Consider the following 27,798-nt stretch of genomic DNA (forward strand, 5'->3'; position numbering starts at 1 on the left):
GATTAGCCCCAGCACGCAACGGGCTATCTCGACCTGTAATGCCTGGAAAAGTAACGCCGTATCGGTGGCGGTACAAAAGTGGCAGCGATGCGGCAAAATTTAAACGCTGCAAGTCACTCCAAGTGATCCTCAATTGGTCGATACGGGTGCCCTTATTACGTGGCCCGTCCTTAATTCAGAGTTACGCCACTGCGGCGTGTATCTACCTGTGAGGAAGAGCCTCCAGCGCCGATGAGAGTCCTTCGATTATCCGGGCCAGAGAAGGTGAAAGAGCAAAGGTTGTTCTCCAATACGCGACAGAATGCCGCCGCGATATTGGCGAACCGACTGACGCATGCGTCCAGCGGTCCGAGGACTAGCTGCAATTTTGGAATCTTGTCAACAAACACCTCTCACTGCGTCCTTAACCCGTAAGCCGCTGCAGACAGTTGTGGATCCCGCACCCGACTCGTTTTCCAGATCGCAAACTGTTCCGGCGCGATACACATCGAGCTATCGAGGACTCTGGAGCGTCACCAGGTGTCGCGTTCGCTCGAGGCAAGCGTCGATTTCCGTAGAAACGGAGTAAAAGGATGAACGTTGCCTCCAAGGTGCCACAGTCTTTCGCGCATTGCCAGTGATAACAAGGGAGACAGTGTTTGATCGTGTGCGGCAGAACATTACTGCGATGATACCTGTGACAAGGTGTCTGTAAACTAGCTTGGGAACTTTGATGAACTCGAAGTAGTCGAACGGAAGGATCGAGACACGTGCAGTAGAATGGAAGAAGAGGTGGAATGCGAAGCTGAGCAGGCGATTGCCGCGGAGCTCTCGAAAAGGTACTACGCCGATGAATTTTAGTAGATAACCCTCGCGATTAATTATTACTGTGTCTGCGATTAGCATCGGCTTCCAGCGTATCGATATCGTCCTCGATCACCCCCAACAGGTGTATTATAGCGGGCATCAGGTTTCAGGGAATGTTCACTTGGACCTGGATGAAGCAGTGAGTGCTCTAGGTAAGAATCTTCAGAGTTTTCAAAAATTTACATTTAATCACGGTGCGGAATCGAGTTCAAGAATAAATGAGTGTGCTTTGAGGCACTCTCTCTCCAAGGACAGGAGAAAATAGCACACGAGGGGGTATCAGAGTCACGTTCAAATTATTTGATAGTCGACGACGAATGACAATGCATCTGTAGCATCGCCATTAAAGTGGACAGATAAACTTGTCATGGAAAAGACTGACCAATTTTAAGTTGCGCTACTCGCAGACTAGTGTTTCGCGATATCTCACCCCTCGATGTATCGAAACTGACGTTGCTGCGATAGACGCGAGGAATGAGAAGATCCTCGATTGGCTTGCCTGTAACGAGGCAAGGCAGATTTTATATTTATTCTCCCAATGTTTACCTTTGCTCGGAATCACAATAATTTCTCTCCCGTTCGAGTCGAAGCTGTGCCAAACGTGCCATCGATCGCGTTGCATAACGGGTGACCTAAAAAATCCTATCCCCATATACACACCACTGAACGACGTACCACGTGATTCTGGTATTGCAGGAATGCTTTTAGCACGGACAGTAAAGGGGAGCGAAAATTAGCTCCCCGAGTCTCTCGTGCGCTTAAAGAAATTTGAAATTAATTTCTACGTGGTAGAAACATTTAACTCTAGATTTAATACTATTTAAATACAAAATGTTTTGCATGCACCAAGTTTTGGAATTCATTGTATTAGTTAGAATTTCCTCTTAACCCTTTGCCTGACGAATTTTTCCAAATTCCATAGCAAAATTAATTTACTACTTCCAGTATTAAAAACACTCTTCTGATGATTGAGACTCATTAAAATAAAGCAAGGTATTAAATCTCTATTTTCGAAAAATTCGTGTTCTAGTTAGTATTTGGTAATATTGTTCCCAATCGTTGGCCTAGTTCAGAGTTGTAAACACGACCTTTCTGCATGCAGGAATTAGACTTAAGTGTAAGGGGGAGGCACAGGTGTATTTCACCGATCGATCAGCTGGCATCCGACGTAAGTTTTCGGCGTTCGAAAATTACATCCACGTGGAATCTTATCTCGTAGGCGGTAAGTGGACGAGTGATTACAGATCGGTACACGAGGCCCGATGCCCCTCGGATTAACAGATTCTTGTCACGGGCAGATGGTAAAGAAAAGTCGACGATCACTGGCGGCGTCTACCCGTTCAACCTGACGCTTCCAGAAAATTTGCCGTGCAGTTTCGAGGGTCGATATGGACGAGTGCGGTACTCGATTAGGGCATTGTTGGACGTAACGACCATTTATCGGTTTTCCACCAATATTATTCCATTCACGGTGGCTCCCATTCTTGACCTTAATCGAGATCCTCTCGCTCTCGTGAGTAGGAACTTAACAACGAACGATAACGCTTCCGAAGTGTTCTAATCCTTCCGAGCCAAATGTATTCTCGTATTAACGCTTTTGCCTTTTGTGTTTCCCTTGCGCAGTAGACGCTGTAAAACGCCGGATGCTCTTAAAACTATATGAACAATCCTTTCAGTTGCCTATAAACGTCCAACAGTCGAAGGTGTACATGGGTCAAACAGAACCACTCAGCTTGTCCATGTCTCTTCCGGTTCACGGATACGTTCCTGGGCAAGCTATACCGATCAAAATCGCCATGACGAACAATACCACGGTTGTGGTTAAGAAAATCCGAATTGTTTTTAAAAAAGTAACCCTGCTTTTTGTATGTATGATATGTAGAACTTAGAGAAGTAGTTAGACCTTTCTTTGGCATGACCTGAGGTAACTTAGATATTTCCTATTAATTTTGGAATTCAAATAGTGGTCTTGTTGTTAATATTGAAAAGACATACGAGAAGTTTCTGGGTCATGCTAGTAATGTATTGTCTCTAGCGAGTTTTTAGATCTTCCTAAATAGAGCTTGTTTTCTTAGGTGGTGACTTATCATTCGACGGAAAAGTCGCGTAAGCATAAAGAGATCGTAGTAGAAGTAGAGCAACCCGTTAATAAAGAGTCCGACGCGTACGACGTCACGTTTGACGTTCCTGCAGTACCACCCACTGGGATGATCCACTGCAACATCATCGACGTTCTGTACACGCTTAGAGTGAGGCTGTCTTAAATTTAGTGGTGTTTCGTTGGACGATAAGATTAAGATATACTAAAACTAGAGTTGATGGAGAATTAAAGTGTTCATACAACAATACAGTTTTATTAACCGTAAACTACGTAAATTACGTTTTATCTTTTTACTTATTCAGTTACTACTGTTTTTATATAGAAAATGATGGACGATAGCAAAAATGTAGGTTGTAATCGTGACAGTAATTTTAAATTATTAATTAGTGGTGTGACATTGTAGTGATTTAATAGTTAGCAATATTCCAGCAAAATGACTTGATCTATAATCGAATAGGGGTTGGTCGTGGCCTATTATTTGCTTTATAGGGACTGAATCAATGCATACCAATTGCGAGGGAGAGAAAGATAGCTAATACTGGTTGCACAATAGAGATTGTAATTCAAAGGGAACGTTTTAACTAATCGAAAAGAGGTCATCTTCTTATAGAACAACCTTAGAACTCGTACTTCTATGTAGGCCTAACAGAGGGTGAAAAGAGTTGATATGGGTATAATACTCACAAAGTAGTTCAAGCAAGGAAAACTGTGTCATTTTGAGTCTTTTAAAAGTTATTTCGACATTCACTTTGGTTGAAAAGAGTTGCTACTGAAAATAGGTTTTCCTCCATTTTTGCTAGCTTCCAAAACGAACACAATCTTTCGTTACAATTAAGCATGATTTTTATAAGATGTGAACCCACAGAAATTATTCTTTTTATTGAAAGGTCGAAGCCTGTGTGGACGTGAGCGAGTGGTACTACAGAATGTTCCAGAAGAACTTGAAACTGCGAACAAATATAGTAGTGGGTACTGTGCCACTTCAAAATTACGAGTCTCCACAAAAAACGAACAACATGACAGAAGGTTTTACATTTCATCCCCCGTCTACTACGGCCGCGAAAGAATACACTGACACGTCTCCGCTGAGAAACTTGGAGAAGGATGAAAATGCGAAGCCAAATTTATCTTGTACGTATAAGCATATTATATAGTCGTATAGTAACTGCATGTTAGCAAAACTCATTTGTGGAAAATATTTCAATAATTTCAATCATCTTCCATAAATTAAAGCGTCCATTTCTCTTAAATTAACCTTTCCAGAAATATTGACATATAGATCTACACAAATTTAACTTCCATTAATCCGTCAATTAATATTTCAATATTCTATTGAATAAGTGCAATTAGAAAGAGAATTAAATCGATTTTCCAGACTTCAGTAAATTCATCTCTGCGGAGATTAAAATAAGTATACCATATTTCGCTAATGAACTGGGGAAAATGAGCTTTGTATTTTTCTTCGCAGTGCCACTTTACGAAAAAAGCCAAATCTATCGATCCTCGAAACCAGACAGGGATGATCCCACAGGAGATGATGGCGACAGCGATGGAGAAGTCAAGCCCTATTCGCCCATGTATCGTGTATACAAATTTAAACCCCCACAAAATGAAAATAATTAGTCGCATTGTTGACTATAAAATTAAAGGCGGCCTTGTTTAATTATTCGTTCGAAGTTGATGTTCGTTAGCGATATTCGCGGCAGATCGTTGAGATGTGATTTTAAAATGAAATCTAAAAATGTTGCTTCCATAAATTTTATACATTTACCGCGTGCACATTCATACGCGTGAATCAAATCCAATTTCGCATTCTATCGATCGACCAGTTGCCTTCAATTTTGCCTTTGGTTTCTTATTTTCTTACGCAGAAGGAAAAGAAAGAAAAGAGAGGATTATTGAAGCCGAGTGAGATATTAAAATCCGTTGGGACCAACCTGTGCAAGCTAATTAAATTCCATAATTACACGACCGACACGCGAAGAAAGTTATTCTATAATAATCGTTTAAAACCTCCAATATTTGTCGAAACGAAATTCATGAAATATTTAACATGTACTGCTTTAATGTTCAATAAAGATGTTCTTGATGACTTCCGCTAAAATTTCATTTCATCTTCTTATGCTTTTTCAATTTATGAAACTAAAAACTCTTGATTTTAAGAAGAATCTACCCTGATATCATTGCAAGTAATGTCAATATGACCTTGACCTGACCTTTACGACCTTCATATGTATAACTTTGATGATTAACTTCACCTTGACATAATGATCAACTTCAAGTGATCTTCAGTATCACTCAAGATAAGAACACGGTGTATGTTAAATTATCTTTATATTATATAATTTAATACCATGAAAAGCCTTGTTCACTGTATCCAATTCGACATTAACCTTAAGTATAACCTTTAACAATCCTTCATAAAATGAAAGACGTACACGTTAAGAAGAGAAGTGTTCAGAGGTTATCGAGGCACGTTCCACCGAACGTTCAATTTACACCGATCATTACAGCACGTCACTATGCCATTTCGTAATCTCATCGAGATATGTACGAGCAAACGATTTCGTTCATGTCGTATGCTTGAATTAATGACGTCGTTAATACGCGATCTAACGATAATGCGCATCGATTGCCACGGGAATGCAATTACAAAGTGTGGGTGGCCAGAGGCAGTGGCAAGTATTCGCTGCGCAAGCCTCCCCGATGAGTGAAAAACGCAAAGGAAAGATTACATCTGGGCGGTGCTTCGAGCTGTGCCCCGAGCTGCATGATCGTACCTCGAATTCAACGGAATAAATAAGAATCCAGGGATCAATATTGTCAACTGTAAACTCGAAATCGGTATTTGGAAAATACTGAACTTTATTAAACCCTCTGCAATACCTTCGCCTTTCCATCTTCTTTTTATTTAGCTTCTATATAGTATATCGAATTTACATTCTAAAATTGCAAATATTGGCGATGGGAAAATACTTCTTCAAAATAGAATAGTACGTAAGTATTTTTTGTCATACGAGGAGGAAGAAGATTCATATTCAAAACACTGAACAAGTAAGTCATTTACACAACATTCTGTGCAAAAGACAATAGCAATTATGGGTGAACATTCAATCTCAAGATTATTTGTATCAGAATTTATGGGCGAGGGTTTGCTTTATCAAAATTCATTGCACGGAACTTAATATCGCGTAGTCGGTTCACGATGCTCTAGCTTCGACATGATGTGTAACCCTATCAGCTTCTTGATTTTGAGGTTGGTAGCAGGTGATGACGGAGCTACTGAAGTAGCTTTAACTTTGAGGGCTTTCGATATCGCAATAGGTGGGTCTTTGATTACGAACGCCGTCTGGCAAATGTTTCCGTCTTTCTCTAGTCTCCTTCGGCAAAGGCTGCATCTTCCTTCACCCCTTCATCGGCGTGTACATCTACTTTGAAAGACCACATCATAGGTGGCTAGGTCTGGAGGTTCGGCTTAACCACGGGCCCGTAGCACGAGGTTATCCTAATTTCGTAGTGATTAAACGTTGCTGGCTTGTACCTCGACCAAGGGACGGAAATTCCACGAAAATTGAAGCTTCTTGTAAACTGGTTATTTCCTTTCATATCTTCGCGAATTTAGATCGCGGTCGTGCGAATAATACAAGCAATTACGACCTCTGATACCACACAATTTGTGATATTAGAAATGCTCAACAATTATATTAATTTACTGGAAGATGGAGGAAGCAGAAACTTGCAAATGTTTAGTAGTAATTAACTAGTAATATTATCTTGCAATAACTTTCGTTTAACGACACATGCTAAAATATAGACTCAAGTATAGAAGCTTCTTTATAAATTTAATGTCTACATATAAACGAAAATTATTTCTGACAGTAGCAATCACTTGGCTTTGCGTAACACTCTCTCAGTTAATTTTCTACTCGTTTATATGGCTTTCACAGGAGAAATATAATTTGTACGCGACATTAAAGTGAACGAGGCTGACACGGAAATGCAAACGAAGACTCATAGGTTACTCGACTCAAGCCAGCGATCGCAATTACTGTTTCGTTTGCGCGTAACGAAGAAACAAGAGCCAGTCGTACGGTAACGAATCGATCTTTGCCGAGGTCAGAGTTCGTCTCGATGTACTCCCTTACATCGAAGTCACGACGTCAGAGCGTGCACCTAATTAAAAGTTCGTACTACTTCGCCGGAACACGGTGGCACGGTGTAACCACTATTGGCTGTCGCCTAAGAACGAGTGTCTGTGAACAGCCGCGTATCTTCGCCCTTGGAATTTCTCACCTTGTAGCTAGAAAAATTCATTCTAGAAAATGGGAACTCTTTGCCTTATTCCAGACACACTAGGCTGATCCTATGCTTCAATTATATAATTGAATCCTACCTATATGTACTGAAGAAGGAAATTTTCTTAATCAGTCGAGTTCTGCAATTTTATTTGTAAAACACCAAGAAAGATCTACACCTTTTCGATAGACAAAAATAACGTTGCCTCAAGAACTATTGAAATTTACTTCCATGTAAAATATGTGGTAAAAAAGAAGCCAGAGTTTAATATACTTCTCCAATATACTTCTCCATTTCCCATTTCTCAGAGCACCTGGAAATAACTGACCAACTTAACCTTGGAACAGTTTCTGCGTCGAGTTTAAGGTGTAAAGACCGTGGAAGCGGAAATACAGGGCACCTTATCGACCACGTCAAGGCGTGGGCGGTTATTTAGAGCTTTCCGATTTCGATTTCACGTCAGAGCTATGGTGGGACATAGAATAATACTGAGAACGTAACAGAAGCAATTGGACACGAAACGCGGGAGTTGTGCACTTTCGAAAAATTGAAGAGTGGTATTTTACAGGGTAACAGTCAGCCCGCTCAGGCTGCGCTACTTCACTCTTTTCTTCGCCAGTGTAGACTCTGAAAATCGGGTTTGCAATACAATGAGGCCTTTCACAGTAGCGTGCAATGTTAGCGCTTGCCAACCGAACGATAAAGTTTCCTCTGAATTTCCCGCAGCGGACTCTGCCAGGAGACGAGTTTACGTGGATTTGCTCCAATCAGGGTTTGTTACGTACACACGCGGCGCATAGTTACCAATGAAAACACGGACGACGATGACATTTTCTGTGATATAGTCTGTGCTGACACAACAACGAAACCTTCGTGTTTTCTCGCACCCCGTGTTCAGTTCTACAGAGATGTGCAAATTACTGCGCTTAACGAATCTTTCTTTGCAGGTTTTTGAATTTTTTATAAGAATGTTAGGAAACTGAGATGCTCAGAAAAGGTACGTAGCTATGTTCCATCAATTGGAATCCAGAAATGGAAATGAAAGAGATAGAATTTGAAAACCTAGAGGAGATTCGAAAATCTGAAGAACTTCTATAATAAATAGCAATAAATTATCGATTTCGCCATAACTGAACAAGGAAACAATGAAAACATAAATGCTACTAAATTATGCCTAGCAGCACTAGTCGACTCTTAAGATTTATCCTCAAGTGCATAAATATTCCTCTCTAATACTGTAACTTTTTAGAAGTAGTAGCTTCCTCCGCGGAAATTTGCATTTACATAGTAGCAAACGGAATATAGTTTCTTCCTGATCTCAAGAAGCGAAGTTCACAAAGGCTTTTCAACCACTGCAACCGTTCCAGCCCAGATAAAGGTATTACGAAATTTTCCAGCAAATTTTCGGGCTCGAGCTCAAAGAATCGATGCAACGGCGCCTTCGCCACTCGTCGGTTTCACCCACAATAGGCGAACTTTTCTCGGTCACGGAATTAAATCACGAATCGGTCCGCGAAGAACAGACTATCGCGGGGGTGGAAGAAGAAACTTGGAAGGGCGAAAAGAAACAACGGGAGGCGCGGGTGTAGGTTCGCCGCGTAACGCTGCATAGGAACGATGCGAAAACTTGTACTCCCTTCTTTGCCCGTGGGGCTTTCCTTTGAATTTCAATGCTCGATCCTCTGAGAATCACAAACGCTTCCGCGGAAGACTAAGTACCACGAACGACGTTTCATTTCCCCTCGGGACGTCTGTCCGTTCTTGAATTCAAATCCCTCTTTTTACGCGCGATCCTCTGAAGATGCATGAAAATGATACTCGGTCTCGCGAGCGCGTCACCGCAAGGAAAAGAACCTTTCAAATTTACGGGCGCGCGATTAAAACGTCTGTAGTATCTTATGCTAGGGGATTAAGAAGGTAAATCGCCTCTGATCTTGGTTGCGTGTTTTCTCAAAGAGGAGAGAACTCTGTCGTCGCCCTGCCTTCTTTCTTCGATATTCTTTACACTGTCGCGGTAGCAGGTTCTAAATTCAAAATTTCATGAATTTGTTGTACGCTTTGCGAAAAATTCTTTAGAGTACGTTTACAAAAGTACCCTTCCATTCTATGTTCGAGAAGTGAGCTACCCTCACTTATCTCAACATTCCTACCCTTCACCCTACCCTACTCTCAAAGGCATAAGAAAAGCGAAGACAAGAGTTCTTTAAAGGGTAGGTCAAAGATCAAAGGATAATTCTTTTTCTAGGGCGTGGAAAGAGAGAGGGGAACCCAAATCTATTAGAATTACGGATCTAACCCCAAGGACCGAAGTCACAAATCAACAAACTTATTCTAAGTTTAATCAGCGTTCCTCGCCACCCCCGCTAAGGACAAAAAGGGGACCAATCATCCCGTTTAATAACCATAGGTACCCATAACGACATGAAATTTGCATCGGGCGTATCCTGGACACCGCATTGCTTTTATTCGTGGAATTGTCGGACGCCATCGAGACCACTTCGTTAAAGCCGTCATTGTGCCATGGCCTCCGTAGGTGGCTACATAAATCCGGGACTTATTGAGCCGCGTAGTTAAGTACGGGCGGTTAAAACAATTAGCTGCGCTCGGCGCGGCTGCAGTAGCCCCGGTGTAAACAGCCCTCAGCAGTAATTCTGTTATCGGTGCTCGGCGAGCATTCATAGGCTTAACGGGGCTTATTTCCCTCTCTCTCTCTTGTCCACTCGCTCCTCTCTTTCTTTCACTCCCTCGCTCTCCTCCTACTCGTTCCCTACTCTTTGGCTCTGTCTTGTAACGTTGAATTAATAGCTGGCTTTATCATGCTCAGAATGCATCAATCTTGAATCTAACAATGAAGTCAGCTTTTCGAAGTTTTAGAACTCCTTTCTTGGATGAGTATTATCAAAACCGTGTCATGCTCTTTTCTTCAATCGTGCTTTTAAATATTAACCAATAACATTCGTATATTTTTTTTACTATAAAAAGAGCAATGTTCCACCTTGCATATCCCATATTTCGATCATCTATAGATACCATGGCCAGTGCAACTCGGTTCCTATCAGCAATTGATTTCCCACCAGGGAATTTTTTAGAAACAAAAACGAAGATCGAAAAAACAGAGAGACAGAGGGAATTGGCATTCGTTTCGCGTTATTCCTTCCGAGTTGGGGGAAGCTATCGTTTGCAATCCTCTCGATCGGGGAGAAAGGGAAGAACGATTATGGATCGTTAGCGGCGAACGTGCTGCGGTGGATGAGAAGCGTTATGCAATTTCGCGCACGATCGTCTGTGTCAATGCATTCACACGCGCGCAAACACGCTAGTATTCGATGCTAATTTCTCTGTATGCGTTATCTGGCAGTTAGACACTTTGGATAACGGGATGCCAGTGTACAACTCTGATATGAGTATGCTTGTTAAAAAATTATCGCTTATAATGCTATAAATATGTAGTATATTAAAGCTTTTTGTAAACGTATATTCTACTGTATGGTATTTTATTACTGAATAAAGAATAATAGGAAATCAGTACAGCCGGATACGAGCAAATCTTAGAAGAAATATCATAAAGTTCCATCAGAAAAAGAAGTAGCGATACAAGCAGTAGTAGATGAGTTTATATCGCTTCTGTAATGCTGCCTACTGCAGCGAGATAATGTATAGGGTGTCTATTTATGGAACTCCAGGAAGTGCATACATTGCAGCAAAGAAGAACTGAGCAAATGTAGAATTAGTATGTTTGAGAAAAAACATTAAATAAGAGTTAACTTTCCTTTATATAATATTCAAGTATATGTATTATTTTCTATGAGACCTCATTTCAAGTGTGTTTAAAAACCTACCAACATTTTACTGCATAATTCCTATCCCATATATTCAATTTTTTCTTGACTACAATACATTTTTCTTGGAACATTAATTTATAAAAAACCACCAGTCTGCAGTGAATAAAAGAAAGTTATTTATGGATACTTTGCATCGTACAGAAGGATATCCTTTTAAACGAAATAACAATCCCTGAGATATAAGAAGAAACACCTGGTCTCTTTTCCACAAAAGCTTCCACTACAAGATAAAGTGTCTACGTTTTTACGCGACCAATACATAAATCAAAGGAGTGCAGTTCAGATTTCAATTCCTATTCATGGACGCGGCTTTTTTCGAGTAAAATTCTGAAGAAGTGGACCCGAGAATAAGTCTCGTGGAAGTTAAAACACGATTACCCCTTCCCTGTAAATGATAGAGTTTCCACAGACACGGATAACCGCGAGTTTTTCGAAACTCGACGAAGCGTACTATTCGATATTCATGCATCGGCAAGGCAATTCCCAACTACGCGATTCCTGGGAGAATTTTCGATCCCATGGATGCCTGTTCCTCTACCCTTGCCAATGTTACGTGAGAGGGAAATACGTTCACGGATCATCGGTTCGATTTTTCATGGAAATATTGCTCCGCAATTCGCTGCGGTGGCATTTCAAAACTTTTCCTTCCACATTTTCGAGATTTGCGTTTACTGTAAAGGTACGTATACATTAAGGGAGAAGTCGTCGAACAATCGTAACGTGTTTTGCAATTTCTGTGCAATATTTGTTTCACAAAAATGAATATCTTGTGGCAACCGCGTGACTTCTCCTGTGACGTAAAAGTACCCTAAAAATCAATATTAAATAAGGAGGTACTCACTCTCTGCTTCCACGTTTTCGCTATCTCTTCGCTACCATTGCCTTTACTCCTTCGGAGCTCGATATGTATTTGGTGATATCGCAAGGCACTTCAGTGTTCCTAAAAAATCGGAACGTACTAAATAATATTTCAGGAAGTTGTCGTTTCCTTATCAATGAAATAAATCATTTGCGTGGGAGGAAGATTTCTCCTCCCAAGCTGTTATCTCTGTTCCCTTTCTCTGCCTGTTAATACTATCTAATTGTTCCCAAATAGCTCTTAATTATAATGTATTTAGTTAACCCTCTATTCTATAACCCAATCTTTTTCAATGAGTAAAAAAATTATATATTGTATTAATAAATATTGATCTCCAGATACGGGTTAACAATGAATTTACAAATTTTTAATTTTTTGTTCTAAAAAAACGGTTTGTAACTATAGCTTGACAAAAAAAACAAGATAAAAACAACACCCAGTGGCTTAACAATGAAATAAGATCGATGTACCGATGTGTGATTTCAATTTACATAAATAATATTAAAGTTATTTTTTACCTTATTTTCTGTCCTTAATCTTCTGTAGAACAGCTATTTTCACCCACAATCACATATGTATATACATACATTTGAAATATCTGAAACATTTACCCAAAAAATTAACAAAAACTGAAAAGAACGCCATGAAAATTCGAACAGTAACTTTCATAAATGGTAAAAGACGCCATATGTATGTGCGCGCGCATCTGCTAGATGTGTTCTTAAAAAAAGTGCAATTTCTATTTTTTATATATATTTAATACATTGCAAGAGCAGATATTTTACTAAAATCTTAATGTTGCATTCGTTGCAAAGTTGAAAATTCTTGTATGAGACTCAAATGACTCTAAAAAATGAAAGATTCTACTCCTATTATTCCCGTTACCACGGTAATGAAACGTTCGAGTGGTTGCTAAGGCCGAACCGAATCCTTGCTCATACGTTTTCAAAGAAAATAGATAAAATACGCCACGACTATCAATAATTTATACATTTTCTATTAAAGAATTTATTTCTGCACTTACCGATAACGTTTTTTCCAAATATTTCTCGCTACAACATTATTAATTTATAAAATAAAGCACTATGTAACACTTTCGTTGGAGCAAGTTCTGCGCGCCAGATTTGCAGGGAGCCACCTAGTGGAGAAACGGCGAACTCGTCGAGAAAGGCTTTTTCTGATTGGTCGAATTTGAATCGCAGTAAGAAGCGGTTATTGCGTACTTGCCGTGCAATGTCAACGGATTCGTGGCGCGATTCTATGAGCATTTATGGGTTAACAATTTCGAGCGTATATTTGCGAAAACTTGCAATAGAAATGTATTACGCGCGTTGTGTTGTCGAGTTCGCGAGTAGAGTGCCAATGAATTGATATTTGTTATCGGTGCCTAGTGTGAGGTTACAACGATTCGCGAAAGATTATCGTGAACCTGTTGCGTCTCTTTTATATGTGACGAAGTATCGTGATTTCCTTTGAACAGCTTTCTGTATTAAATCGAAAATGACTACATCCTTGTCGTTGCTGGCAAGCCACGATGAAGTGGTGCGATGTTCGGATGTGCTTATTAATGGAGCCTGCGAAGAAGGTTTGGATTTAATGGTTTTATCTCCTATAGTTTGTTAATGCATCTTGATAAACACATTTTTGGACAAGATGTACGTTTTTGCTTTTTACGCATGTTTCCTGTATTTATGTAGCTATACGTTTTTTTAAGTTGTGTCCTCCATTTGGCTTGTCCATTCTGTTTCATATTGTCAAAATATTTGTAATGAAGACTTTAAATTTTAATCCTGTTTCATGTAGAATTCTTACAATTTGCAATAAATCAAGAGGAAATGAGGCAAAAATGGTTGGCATCGATACAAGAATGTCAACGCCTCCACTCTGCCTTAGAAAAAGCTCATCAAGAAGCAGCAGATTTAGATAGAAAATTAAGTCATGCGAGGAGACTATTGGATGAGGAAAAAAGAAAGAGACGAACTGTTGAGGAACAACGAAATTCATTGGTGAATATTAGGTTTCTTTTTAGTTTCAAATGAGTTAATATTATACGGCAACTTATATATCCATAGGAAAGACAAATTGCTATGGCCAGAGATCTTTTATTTAACGATGGTGGAAGAAACTTAAATGATGAAACGAGAGAGAAATTGCAATTTTTAAATAACACCACATTGAATGGACGCTATAGTAACATGCACATCAAAGATCTACAAAGCGATAAGTAAATTTCTTTTCATGAATGAAAACATTTAGCTTTAATATATCTGATAATATTCAACAACTCTAATATCCTGTCAGATTAAATACCATAGCGGAGCTGGACTCCACTGGCTCTATTCTAAGTGATTTGAGTTGTTTTTCGAAATCAGAAGATGACTTAGACACCAGTGTAATCATTCAACAAAGTCAAAAGAAACGTGAATGGAAAGAACATAGACCCAGTGGTGAATATTCTACAAAGAAACGCCGTAGTACTATACACAAAGTTGCAGAGTTAAATTCATCCGATAGAATAGTAGCTACAACCACTGTAGTAATGCCCAAAGAAGGCAACATTACAGCATCTTCTGTAATTGAAGCTATACCTGGTGATGAAAATGCAGACCCTCAGGGTCCTCTACATAGTTCGCGCAAAAGGCGTAAGAGCGGCGATCGTAGTAAATCAAAATTGACGCCAATTAATACGAATGAAATACAAATTGATACTGCAGTAAGTTATTATTGAATAAATGCAATATTCTTTATATTTCCTATACTATTCCATTTCAAAATCAAAATTGCAGCCATCTGCACCGAAAGCAGAAATTCTTACATCTGGGTCGGATTCTGAAGGCATTTTTAAACCTAGTCCAAATATAGGTGGATACACTTTAAATACAAAATCCGCCAGAGGCCACAACTTTATAGGAAAAACAGTAATTAAACCAGAAATCTGTACATGTTGTGATAAGAGGTACAAGCACTATCTCAATAGCTTAGCTAGATTCATTCATATAAGTAATGTTAACACTCGTATTATATTTTAGAATTCGATTTGGAAAAGTAGCACTAAGGTGCAGAGACTGTAGAGCTACAGCTCATACAGAATGTAAAGATTTAGTACCATTGCCATGTGTGCCTACCGGAAATACACCTACTCTACGTGGCACATCGGTAAGTCATTTATTTTGTAATTCGTTATTGTATGAAATGATCGTAATACCTGGTTAATAGGGAACCATAGCAGACTATACACCTATGATTCCACCAATGGTACCATCATTGGTTGTTCATTGTATTAATGAAGTGGAACTGAGAGGAATGGGTGAACAAGGACTATATAGAGTAAATGGTGGTTCAACGGAAGTAAAGTGCCTGAAAGAAAAGTTTCTTAAAGGCAGAGGAGCTCCAAATCTTTCTGAGGTTGACATACCTACAATATGTTCTACCCTTAAAGATTTTCTCAGGTATGTTAATCAGATAATTCTTTTTAATGAAAGTCTAAATAAAGTATATACATTTTTTCATCATCAGGTCATTACGGGAGCCATTAATTACTGTGGGATTATGGGCGGATTTTGTTCGTGCGACTACTATTACTGATAAACAGGATGCTGATGCTGCTTTATACCAAGCAATCTCAGAACTACCTCAGCCGAATAGAGATACACTTGCATTTCTGATATTACATTTACAAAGAGTGTCAAGTAGTCCTGAATGCAAGATGCCTATCAGTAACTTAGCCAAAGTTTTTGGACCTACATTAGTAGGCTACAGTTGTCAAGAACCATCACCTACTTCTTTGCTTAGTGAAACAAAAAATCAAGTTGCTGTAAGTGTTACATGAGTACAAAATCATATGTTAGTTGTATAGATAATTTGTAAACAAATGGAAATCTTAACGTTTGCAGATAGTTGAAAATTTATTAAAAATCCCCTCTGATTATTGGGCAAACTTTGTCAACCCAGAAAACTTAAATAGCATTGGTCATAAAACAGGGGAACTAAGGCATACACCATCTACAGAATCGCTGCTTAAACGCAGCACGTCTCGTGGCTTCTTTAATACTCCACTTGCTTCTGGGTACGAATTTCATTTTTAATCTGTTTTAATGTTCATATACAGCTTCGATACTTATATTTTTTTATTCGATGTTACAGCCGCACGTTTATGAGGAAAAATAAAAAATACTTTGCAACGCCTCCGTCTAGAGCAGGTTTCTAAGGAGTAGGTATGTACTTATTCCTTACACTAGAGTACAAATACTCTTAAGTAATTATTGATTGATTGAGCACAATGGCACCTTAATATTTACCTATGTGCAACAATATTCACATATATTTCTATTATTTGTTTAAAAAAAAAAATTATAACATTTCACTGCAAATATATTTTTGCTTAATGTATAAACGAGGTACTATTAAGTATTAGTCTCTTTGAAACTTAAAAAATTAAAATATTAATGTCTATTGTATTAAACGTGCATTATAATTACTTTGTACAATCAGCTCAAAAATATTGCGTTGTATTACTACAAATCCATTATGAAACTGGTAGATTATAAAATCAGTCAGATTAGTAATGTATTTGTGGTAATAAAACACGATATTTTTTTTGCTCATTGTATTTACCTATAAAAATACTAAAGGTGATAATTTAATATCTTTTTTATATTAAAACTAAAGCATATGTATATTAAAACAAGATTACATTCTTTGTCAACATTAATTATTTTTGAACATTTTTCAACGAGGAAAAACACAGATCATTTTACTTATATATAATTTCATTTTTTCTCGACACGAGAGTATAAATACACGTATAAGTAACAAAAATTATAAATTTATTATTAGTTTCGTAAAAACATGTGCTTTATGCAAACTAAGGAAACTTGAAATGTACATTACAGACATTGGTTTCATTAAGTTCATTTACATTTTCTCTTTTAAGCGCCAGCAAATATTTTAAATTTGTACACACTTTCGTTATCATTATAATTGTTATCACAAGTACATGTTACATTCTAAATGATTATTTTAGCAATTTAAAAGAGGTAATTGTTTAATTATGGCAGAAATAAGTTCCTTGACTGTTATAATTAAAATGTAAATTTATAAAATAGTACCTGTATATTTTATTCGACTTTTCAGCTTATTTGTGTACACGATTTCTCTTTTATTTCCCAACACGATTCCCAAAATTGTTTCAATCTATTATTCCCGTTTGAAGTAAAATGCCTAAAGTCTTGAATAAGTTTCTTTTGAAATAGTTCATCACCAGCTACTGTAGTTGCTGATTTCCACTTTCGACTAAGCATATGATTCCATGACCAAAGAAATCCCACCTAAATGAACAGGGATTATACTTCCAATTGTCCCTTTAAAAATAAATTGCATATACTTACTCTTTTATCCGGACTGTAGTCGTCTTTATTTTTTCCGCTAACGTGTCTCGTAATGTAAGCTTCATGGGGACTAGGCTGATCGTAATGAACTGGATATCCTTTTTGTCCTGTATTCCGTCTTACAACATTAGTAGCTACACGTGGACGAAATTTTGCATTCGTTGTAGAAGGAATAAGTATAAACGCGTTGCCAGTCATATGTACATATTGGTGGTCATTCTCGGTACTTTCTATTAAACACGGAACAAAGCCAAACCTTTGTACAATTGCTTCTTGAAAAAGAAAAAGTCGTTGTGCGTAGGTTTCTTCTCGAAATTCTGTAATTAATGGCTCAACTTAACCTCTCAATGTTTCTACTTTTTTTATCACATTTATATGAATAATTTATAACAAACCTTCAAAAAGATTTCGTTTGTTTGTCATAAGACATTCTATATTTAATGGTATAAAAATAGGTCCTCTTAAAGGATCGCTTTTCAAAGTATAAGGTAGTGCTAATGGATCACTGGGAATAGGAACCATTTGAATTCCACACATTTGAGCTTTACGTTGCCATACAAATATCTTCCCAACATAGAAATAAAATATGATGTTAGAATTTGGCGAATTTTTATTTCTAAATAATATAAAATGCTGTGTATACTCACTAGGTCAGCAACTATGCTACCAGATGATGCCACCCACTGCACTACGAGCTCATAAGAATGATCTACTTTGTAGATGGATTGATACCTTAAGTGACCCCATTCAATTCTGTCACTTCTATTATTTATGTCGATATCTAAATGAGTGTGTTTGTATGGTGGAACTGAAAGAAATGAGTACTCAAAATTAAGTACATGAAATAGGAATAAGTATAAAATACTTCCATTAAATTGCTTTGCTAAACTTACTACGCCAATCTTTATCATCTCCTAAATCTGCTAAGTCCAAATCATCCTTAAGAAAAGGGGGTACATTTGATTCATCCACTGTATCACAATTAGGTATAGTTATGGGAGAAGACATTGTCGAGAAAGCTGTGGGTGAAGTAGGTTCACACCATCCTTTTGGTGCTTTTATCTCGACTTCCACCCACTCGTTCTCAAAACTTTGTAAATCACCCGAAGGTGAAAAATAATCTGCAGCTGAAATGTACATGTAATATGAAAAATAAGTCGCGCATTTTAAAAGTTACATATTACGACATACCTTTTTGATTTTCCTTATCTTGTACCACATGATACAAATAAAATCCTAAAATAAATGGCTTTGAAAAGTCGCCGGAAGCATGGCATATTAATTTCTCTTGTATCATGCCCTACATTGAGACATACAATATTACAATATGATCAAGTTCTTTTTAATATGTTGAATAATTATTCTTACATTCATAATGTTAATAGCACCTTCCACAGTTATTCCACCTTCTATATGATTATTTAACCACTGCACTGCATCCGCGCTAACGAATGTTTGATTCGGTAAAGAAGGATGTTGTGTGAGAGATCCTACCACACCATGTTGAGGATGCTTCATTGCCTCTAAGATTTCATTATACGTAGCAGTACTTTTTATTTTTGTTAACTCCATATTTGCACTGTAAAGGCTGCATATTAATGGACCATACGCAAATGATTAAATTAAATTTTCTATTTATCGCACCTGTCTTCATTAGAATCAAAATGATCTTGTTGTTGTTCAAGTGAGAGGGGTAACACAGCTTCACTTGCGGGTGAAATTCGGCCCCTATCCATTACCTTAGATCCCGACCTAACAAAAATAGAAGGCAACAGAATTACACAATGTTTTTATTGGACAATATTGAAAGAAAGAGTAGATGATAGAAAATTAAGCAATGTTTAAAATTGCAATGTGAAAAGCCACAAAATTTGTTTGCATAGACATAATATCATTTGCACTTATTTCAGACAGTAATTGGTATAGAATATATCTTCATTTGATATGTATGTACTAATTAGTTAACTTTTTAAGTTTTTCTCACAGATGTGCTCCATTTCATTTGAGCGCCTTTTTAAAACCTTATGACAAATATTTGAATTATTCTGAATTATTCATCTAATATGTACATACATATTTCTTAATGAATAATAAATATTCTGGTTCATAGTCGAATTCAAAGAAAAAAAGTTAAACCAACCTGTTTGGCACGTGGCGAGGAGTGTCGAGGCACGTGCGGGCAGTCGCAGCGGTATTCACTACATGCCTCTCCTGTACAGAGAACCCCGTCACTCCCTCACTCACTACCAATATTTCTACTATGTACAGAGCATTCATACACAATCATGTATTTGACTGATGGAATATGCTTCAAATTCAAAGCAAATGGTACAAGTGCTCTGTATCTTATGCTTACTAAATGATGGAAAGAAAGATAAAAGCAGCTGAAAGATATAGAATAGGCACTATGTACAAAGATTTCCATAGACATTTACAAATACAAATGTCTGTTCTGGTCACACTCCGTTCAGATATATAACACATTAGAGGTACCTTTATACTCGTCACCATAGTGGAAGCATGTAATATTTGAAAGCACAATTCACAATATAAATTAAACCACTTAGCATTCTTATATCACGTCCTCCTTAATGCAACATGTCAAGTGTCATGAGGCGAGTATGTATAAATGATTTTTTCATATTTTTATAAAACATACATGTACAAAATTTGTTAAAAACTGTGCAATACTCTGATTGAAATACAATGTAACTGTGAAGAAATGCATATTTAGTGTTATTTGTGTCTGACAGTAAACTATTTCCTTTACCACAAGCATGGAACTAAGATATGTGTGTATATGTGTCAAACTACAAAATAATTTATTTGAGTATCATTCACATATCACTGCGAGAATATGGCTGAAATAATTCTAACTTATTATAGTTCATTTTTTCTCTTACATCATGGTAAGAAACGCTTAATGAAGAGAACTAAAACATGAATATGAGTAAAATCTAAATTGCTATATGAAAGTTGTGTATTATTTAAGAATGTGTACGTAATTAAAGAGGAATCCTATTTAGTAACAGAACACATGTAGCACAAAGCAAACAAGCAAAATAAAGAATTGTCAAACACGAAGTTGCAATGGTCCACCATTGCAAAATGGATATGCTGCAAGCTATAACATTACATTTGCACAAAGCAACAATGCTGAAATCATCAATGTAAGCTCAAACCTTGGTCTTGGTTTCTCTGGTAGACGATTGCTTCCAAGTCGCTCCCTGAAGGGAGAGCTGCCAACTAGACTGGTCTGAAAAGCATGATGAAGAGTATGGGTAATTGTAAATGTATGAGTAAGCTCATGATCACGAAGATGTATATCTGGTTTGTTTTACTGTAATGATATATAATTATTAACAATATACTTAGAGAGCATTATTGCATTATGAAAAAGAAGAAGGAAATAAATTAAACGTCGACATTTTGCATTACATAGAAGCTTGCTAAATCATACGCGCATTCAAGGCAGATATCAAGCATGTTGCATTCATTGTGGAATATGTTGTGTAAGCTATTTGAATATCATAACTAAATTCGATAAAGCTCCGTTAGATGCTTACCAAAGGGACTCGTTAAGTATGCGAAAGCTATCTCTTCCATTTTTCAAACTGATTTGTAATTAAGAAACTATTAATAGTGAATGGATCCAAAAAGTACCATTTGTAAAATTTAGAGAAAATATAGAAAACCAGTGGATTTGGACATGTTCAACTGCGTCGTATTGCATGCACTAAACGGAGTCTTTCTGAATATGCCGAAGAAATTAATAAAATTTGTTTAAATCTAATACATCTAGAAACTAAAACGAATAATATGTCTAATAATAAACAATACTAAAATTGTCAAAGTTGATCCTTATCGCCAATAAGACAAGTGTGTACGTGGTTTGAAGCCTACAGTATGATAGTGATTTCAATGACACCTGGCTCAGCATATCGAGGCTACAGGATGCGAGGATATACCTGGTTAGTGAGGACTATCAGGCTCGTGCTGTGCCTGCGTCTGGTCAAGTGAGAGGCAGGATCTCTCGGGGGAACACCACCTAGAGTTGAAGGGTTCTGAAACATATCATGCTAAATACCCCTCCCTGTACTAATACTTCATTGATCTATTTGTATTAAATGACATGTGTATATATTTCGTGTGATTGTGTAACTCTGCATTGGTGACCCCCTAACTGTAATATTGGCTTAAAGAATGTTACACCAGAAAAATTAGTTAAAATATATAACAAAACTCTGCTGTTTCAAAAATGTTATAGTCGATATTATTTGAGTGCTGAGAAAGCTTGTAGAAAAGTCGTGCTTTTTCCTTTCGTTTTTTCATTTGATACTAGCCAACATGTTATTGCTTGTTATGTCTTATATACCTAGTGCACCATTCAGGAACACACTAAAATATTACAATGACAAAACTTACAAAATTTACAAACGCACTGCGAAATAACAAATTGCAGTTTGTAACAATCAAATAAAGTAATATGTATACTAAAGAACAAATATGTACTCAGAAATAAAATAAAAGCATTGAAATAAATTGCGTTACTTAGGCATTGTACAACAGGCATGCGACATTCAATCATAAAGTGCGATAATATAGCATAATATAATACAAAACAATTCATTAACTAAATTATTTGATAATCAAATTAAATGGAAAGGAAAATAATATCGAAGTTCCTTCTATAGAAAATTATGTGGAGTACTCTTTCGATATTTTTTATCTATGTTCGGTACTTTGTACTCAGTGATTATTTCCTTTGAACTGAATTGTAGATCTTATTTTAAATAAGTATCATAAAAAAATTACCCAATTTTTGTTAGGATTTGAGCGACGTATTTTATTCGGCCATAACTCAATGAATCTTAAAAATCCATTCATGACAGAAATTTGGTCTTGAGCTGTCAGTGGTGTATATATGTCACATCTAGAAGATCCTTCCAAAAATTTTTTGGTTGCTGAATTATTTAAAGGTAATAAAAATACTCGGAACCTCCAGTATTTAAGAGCCTATAAAATTTGCGATAATTTAAATAAATTATAATATAAAAATAACTATTTAATATTCATTATGGAATATCGGCAAATCTTACTTCTACCAGAGCAAAGTCAGTGTGGCCTCTAGTGCAAATATAATGATCTAAATAATTCCAGTTATAATTTTCAAGTTTTTCTGTTGTAAAAGATGCCCACGACACTTCATAAGTATCATGATGTGGTGCATGAAATCGATAGAGATAATGAATATTAAACGGAGGATAAGGATGCCTATAAAAAAATATAATAAAAATGTTTTTTCTTTGTCTTTCATTAGTTTATAATATAAATAAGTCACTCACCTCGGTCGATATCTGGTAACAGTTATACAGTTATCGAATAAAGATATTTTATGAAAAATTCTACCAATACTTAATAAATACTCTTCTTTTGGTTCTGATTCTATTTGCCGACCACGCATCACAGAACTTATTGCTGGTACAGCATTACTGCCAGGGGTATTAGTTTGATTTTTCTTAGTTGTAGGTAAGATAATAAGTTGGAAGCCCTTCACAAAACAATGACAAATATTCACAATATAATTCTAATTAACATGTACGTGTAAGTAAATGTATATTTAATATTACTAATACCTGTGCTAATCGTTGCGATACAAGCTCCTTAAATACTTCTGCAGTTGTTAAAGGCTTTTTATATATTGCCCGTTGTTGAGCAAAGTCTGCATTAACATCGTCAGGTAAAAGATTATAATCCGAAACAACATAATCGTTTTGTAAACTTCTTTTGTCTGGGAAATAATCAGTAGTAATAGGCAGACATGCCGAGATTGTCAATGATTTCCAATCAACACCTGAAAAATAAAATATTCATTATACATAAAAGCTGTATATTTTCGATTGATAAAAGTAAAGAATAGGTAGTCTATCAATATTTTGTATTAACTTCATAACTATAAGTATTAAATTTATCTATTTACAGCAATTAATATAAATTATATATTTATTGAAAATAGTGGTTTCAGTATCACAATATCAATGTTATGAAATGTGAAATAAAAAAATAATCGTGACTAGTAAAACATGCAGTGCAAAGTATATTAATTTGAATGTGTTTTAATGAAGTATACACAATTTTACCTCATAAAGTAGAGTGCACTGAGTATAATTAGGAAGAATTAGTATTGTATTCAGCATGTACATATCTAAATATGGTTTAAGCAAGTTGTTTGATGCTATAGTAAACTATAGAGAAGGTACTAAACTAATGAAGATGTATTATATACTCATACGAAATTCTACTAGAAATTATAAGTTACTAGAAGTCAGTATCAATAAGGAAGAAACAAAATAGTTAAGGCATTATGATAAAGTGAAAGAAGTACAAAGCAGATAGAAGAATGTTTGAAGAATTTGTGAGTCGAATTGGCAAATCACAGTTTTAACTAGTGCGAAATCGTGAAATCAGTAGAAGAAAAAGATAATGAAATCTTTGAAGTAGGTGTATACATATTCATAATTATAATAAATATTTAATAGATCACTACATAAAAACTCTACTAAAATTAAAATCATTTGTTTCTGATGGAAGGCATACATGCATAGAAGAATCATAAGAACTAGCTATAAAGAACTAAGTTATTGTAAATTAAATGCCCTAGTAAATGTATACCATAACCGAATTGACCCTCAATAACGTATTGCGCTAACCTATGATTGCTGTTAAATGTGACATCATAGTTGTACATCACACACGCGTCAATACGTCCAGCGTTGCATCCCAATAAGATGTACCATAGCATGTAAATAAATTTCATAATATTATTCATATAAATGAATGATAAAATTAAAAAATAAGTATGAGCATGTCTAAGAATGAAAATACTTCTTATGCATGATGATTTGTGTGATTGTGTGCCAAACTTTCATTTTATTTACATGAAAAACAATATTTTCTTTCGAAGTATACACCCAACTATTTTCATTCTTTAAGGGATTATATTTCAGAATAGATTTATTAATCCTTCTTGGTTTGAATCCACTTTAACTTAATATTAATGAAGAGTAGATCATTTAATTGAGCAATATTACTCCTGCATACTATCTATGTTGTTATTATTCTTTCAAAACGGCCAAGAAGCATTATACTTCATAAATAATGAACAATTAATTTTATGTATCATACTAATTAATTGTTTGAGTAAGAACTACTTTGAAATTCTTTCTACAAATTGTAGATATTATTAAAAAGACTTGTAAATGATAATGTGGCTAGTATATTGTTACATGAATATGTTATAAAATATTGTTTGCCAGTAGTTATATAATCTATTTCCTCTATAATGTTCTCATCATGTAAATACATGCAAACCTGTTGTCAATGCTGGGGTCCATTCTTGTTCACCAGTAGCACCCCATAACAGTGTTAAGGACTTATTCCCGGTAGAAGATCCTGGATTTCCACCTTTATCGCCGCTTGATAGCGACAGATTTAGCCTCTGTGATTTACTTTTCGTGTCTGTGAAAAACACGAATATAATGCATTCCAATAAAACAACATTTATATAATTTATATATAATACTAACGATCTTGGAATTGATTTGAATTAGAAATTTCGTTGTGGTCCATAGGGGATCCGCTTATATTTGAAATAACATCCGAATGTGATTCTGAACACAGTTGTGTTGGCACAGCTTGATAATGATGTTGCTGTATAAGCACACCTGTTGGTCCTGTAACAATCACTTGATGTTAATTATTAATTCACAGAATTTTTTAAATTAATATTTACCTTTGGGAAAAATGTGTGTCCATCTTCGCCGATTACTAGTAAGCTTTATTGTAACGTGAGATGGATCAAATGGATTAATAAGTGCTCTGCTAGGTCTAATGATATTTGTTGGTTGAGACATTGTATTTGTTGGGCTGCCAGCACTCCCGACAACTGGTCTGAATGGCGGTGATATTTCCGAATCAGTTAAGTCGCTTTTCACTGATGTCCTTGATTCTATATAGTACAAAATAAAATATATTTTTTGGAATTATATTTGTGTGTATGCAATTAAAATAATATGAAAACATACCATTAATTTCTCCATTAGATTCACTGCTAGTAATATCATCTGTTCTATGTGGTATTAAGATTGCTGCACTTCTTGTTGTAGCTATTGGAGGTGAATGTGATTCAGGTGGTGGGTGATGAATGTCAGGATCAGACATTTTTCTTTTCAGAAGTTTCAACATATGTGCATTATTATGCGTTTCCATACTTGCAACACTTGTCTTTTTGGTTCTTGTTGTAACTCGTTGCAGACTACTTATATAAAATTTTAAGCTACAATATATATATCTAAACTATAACTAACATATTATATTTTTATATTATACCTTGATGTATGGACAGAAGGTAACTGAAAAACTTGAGCATCATATGTATCATAGTCAAATAAAGTATTATGTAAGCATTCTCTCGGATCCTCCTGTAGAAGCTTGTTCTTACATTGTAATTTTCCATTTTCAGCTGATTGTTTTGGTACCCTTTGAGGAAGTTTTATACGTGGTATAAACGTTGAATAAGGAATCTTTTTATTTGTAGAATAAAAACTGAGATTAATCCAGTGTGGCATACTGTAATCTGGTGCATTTATAGATGTATCTTTGTTATGAAACTGAAATCATACAACAAATATCAATATGGTGGGTCGTGATGTTGGTATACCAAGATGCAACACTATTTAGTACACTGAACATACTTTTAATAAAGGAACTGCATGTAGTGGTTGTTCTCCAACACACACTAAATCACTGCCAACTCCATTATCAATGATTCTCTGTTTTGTAACATTTGTCAACTCTCTATCAACTTCAAAAACGCCTACACCAGGTGTTATAACTACTGATAATTGACCAGTTCTATCAAAACTACGATCTAAATAGTGTTTCTCAAACACTGAAAAAGATATTGGATTAAGATGGACATTCAGCAATATTCTTAATTCTAAGACAATAATTATTACCATTTAAAGACATATTTAAAACTTCTAAAAAATTGCCCTGTGCAGCTGTTGAATTCACAGCTTTTGGTATTGTGACACCTGGCTTTTGATGATATTCTAGTACAATTTTTTGATAATCTGTAAATAGTTTACGTAATTGCACCAATACATTACTCCAATCTTCAAATCTTTCATTTTGTACTACCACCCTGTAAAAATCTTCATAAAACCTTCCCCTGTAATCATGCTGCAAGCATTCACGCATATGGTTTGGAAATTCCTCCAAATTATTAGCATTATAAAATGTTCTTGAAAATAGGACTATTGTAACTTCATGATTACTGCCATTCTTTTTCCATTTTTGAAATAAATCAGCTAAAAAACCATTAACTGCTTTTTCAAAATATAGATCACCATGAATATCAAAATCCCACATTTCTGAACTCATTTGGATAAAAAGGTAAACCATACTTGTTGAAGAACGAAACACCACCTAAAAATTATGATTTTAGATATGGATGTTGTATAGATATTCTGATAAACTATATTTAAATTCAAACCTTAGTATCATTATTTATGACACCACAAGCAACACGATCTCCTTGTGACCACATTTCATAGACTTGACACCTTATACTACCTCCACAGAATTCAATCTTTTTGTTCATATATACACAAGTATTAACCTGACGAAAGTTCATATAGAAAGGATGAAAATGGTAGAATTAAAACAGAACCTAAATATAAATTAAGTAAAATATTCTACCAAGCTATTTTTGAGACGCCACATTTCACTACGTCCCAAATATTGATCTTTGAAAGTAAGTTCAACAGAATCCAAAGCAACATCATCTGGGTTTACTACATTCATATAAACATCCCCAAATGTTCTTAGTTGAAACATTGTTGCTACATTATTTTCCACACTAATTGTCTCACGTCCTTGCAAGTCTTCCTTAAAGGATGTGACTTGAAGGAGTAGACGGCTGAATTCAACCTCTGGCTGATAAATTTCGACAACATCTCCAGTTTTTATTCCTGGGTGATCTTTAGGATTAATTATCAAATCTTCCTCACTAAATGTTTTCTGATGTACTATTAATTTAAACAGCTTCATTTTTAGCCCATTACTCTGTTGATAGTTAAAGTCCGTTATAATACAAGCATATTTTTATCATTTAAATACAAAAATATTTTCTCTGTAGAACTTCTCTATAAACCTATACTTTACATACACTGACACAAGATTGAGAAACAACTTACTATCAATATTCACCCAACACAATATATTTCTTCAAAATATCCAGAAATCGTATTACTTTTTAAGTAATACATCTGTGTATACTGTCAATAACGTGTCATCAAAAGATGTCAATGAGTTATTACTAAATGAACATGAGGTATTCTATGCCTCACATGAATCTCAAACCCTTCCCTCTGTCAACTCAACTCTGTGTTGATGCATTCTACC

The 27,798-nt window shown here is 36.0% G+C and overlaps 3 protein-coding genes across 8 annotated transcripts; 2 read left to right on the forward strand and 1 right to left on the reverse strand.

Annotated features, from left to right (window-relative positions):
• The first annotated feature begins 230 nt into the window (after positions 1 to 230).
• On the forward strand, positions 231 to 4,690 carry LOC143183766 (arrestin domain-containing protein 17). Of its 2 annotated transcripts, none has more exons than XM_076385472.1 (8): positions 231 to 818; positions 883 to 998; positions 1,949 to 2,068; positions 2,145 to 2,359; positions 2,523 to 2,711; positions 2,922 to 3,095; positions 3,835 to 4,078; positions 4,416 to 4,690. In XM_076385472.1, the coding sequence occupies exons 1-8, from the start codon at positions 760 to 762 to the stop codon at positions 4,568 to 4,570; spliced, it is 1,272 nt and encodes a 423-aa protein (XP_076241587.1). In that variant the 5' UTR covers positions 231 to 759; the 3' UTR covers positions 4,571 to 4,690. The 2 variants fall into 2 exon arrangements, with proteins under 2 accessions (XP_076241587.1, XP_076241588.1); XM_076385473.1 differs by having other exon boundaries at positions 256 to 818; positions 2,523 to 2,696.
• An 8,683-nt stretch (positions 4,691 to 13,373) lies between these two features.
• Tum (Rac GTPase activating protein tumbleweed) lies at positions 13,374 to 16,423 on the forward strand. The gene is made up of 10 exons (XM_076384611.1): positions 13,374 to 13,529; positions 13,748 to 13,950; positions 14,017 to 14,168; positions 14,246 to 14,657; positions 14,731 to 14,900; positions 14,974 to 15,100; positions 15,161 to 15,393; positions 15,461 to 15,758; positions 15,838 to 16,010; positions 16,088 to 16,423. Exons 1-10 carry the CDS (start codon positions 13,445 to 13,447, stop codon positions 16,149 to 16,151), a joined length of 1,917 nt encoding a protein of 638 aa, XP_076240726.1. The 5' UTR covers positions 13,374 to 13,444; the 3' UTR covers positions 16,152 to 16,423.
• Positions 16,424 to 16,755: 332 nt separating this feature from the next.
• Iml1 (GATOR complex protein Iml1) lies at positions 16,756 to 27,771 on the reverse strand. Of its 5 annotated transcripts, none has more exons than XM_076384985.1 (25): positions 27,591 to 27,771; positions 27,094 to 27,459; positions 26,888 to 27,013; positions 26,349 to 26,820; positions 26,085 to 26,281; positions 25,720 to 26,000; positions 25,416 to 25,645; positions 25,124 to 25,339; positions 24,918 to 25,064; positions 24,703 to 24,849; positions 24,042 to 24,050; positions 22,968 to 23,185; positions 22,677 to 22,882; positions 22,431 to 22,605; positions 22,147 to 22,347; positions 21,300 to 21,395; positions 20,514 to 20,587; positions 18,976 to 19,083; positions 18,700 to 18,910; positions 18,523 to 18,631; positions 18,225 to 18,458; positions 17,979 to 18,139; positions 17,727 to 17,895; positions 17,332 to 17,648; positions 16,756 to 17,271 (listed from the first exon to the last, which is right to left on the reverse strand). In XM_076384985.1, exons 2-25 carry the CDS (start codon positions 27,442 to 27,444, stop codon positions 17,074 to 17,076), a joined length of 4,653 nt encoding a protein of 1,550 aa, XP_076241100.1. In that variant the 5' UTR covers positions 27,445 to 27,459; positions 27,591 to 27,771; the 3' UTR covers positions 16,756 to 17,073. The 5 variants fall into 5 exon arrangements, with proteins under 5 accessions (XP_076241100.1, XP_076241099.1, XP_076241101.1 ...); XM_076384984.1 differs by having other exon boundaries at positions 25,416 to 25,648; XM_076384986.1 differs by lacking the exon at positions 24,042 to 24,050 and having other exon boundaries at positions 25,416 to 25,648.
• Between the last annotated feature and the right edge of the window lie 27 nt (positions 27,772 to 27,798).

This window comes from Calliopsis andreniformis, chromosome 9 (assembly GCF_051401765.1).
Source record: "Calliopsis andreniformis isolate RMS-2024a chromosome 9, iyCalAndr_principal, whole genome shotgun sequence".
Taxonomy (NCBI): Eukaryota; Metazoa; Arthropoda; class Insecta; order Hymenoptera; family Andrenidae; genus Calliopsis; species Calliopsis andreniformis.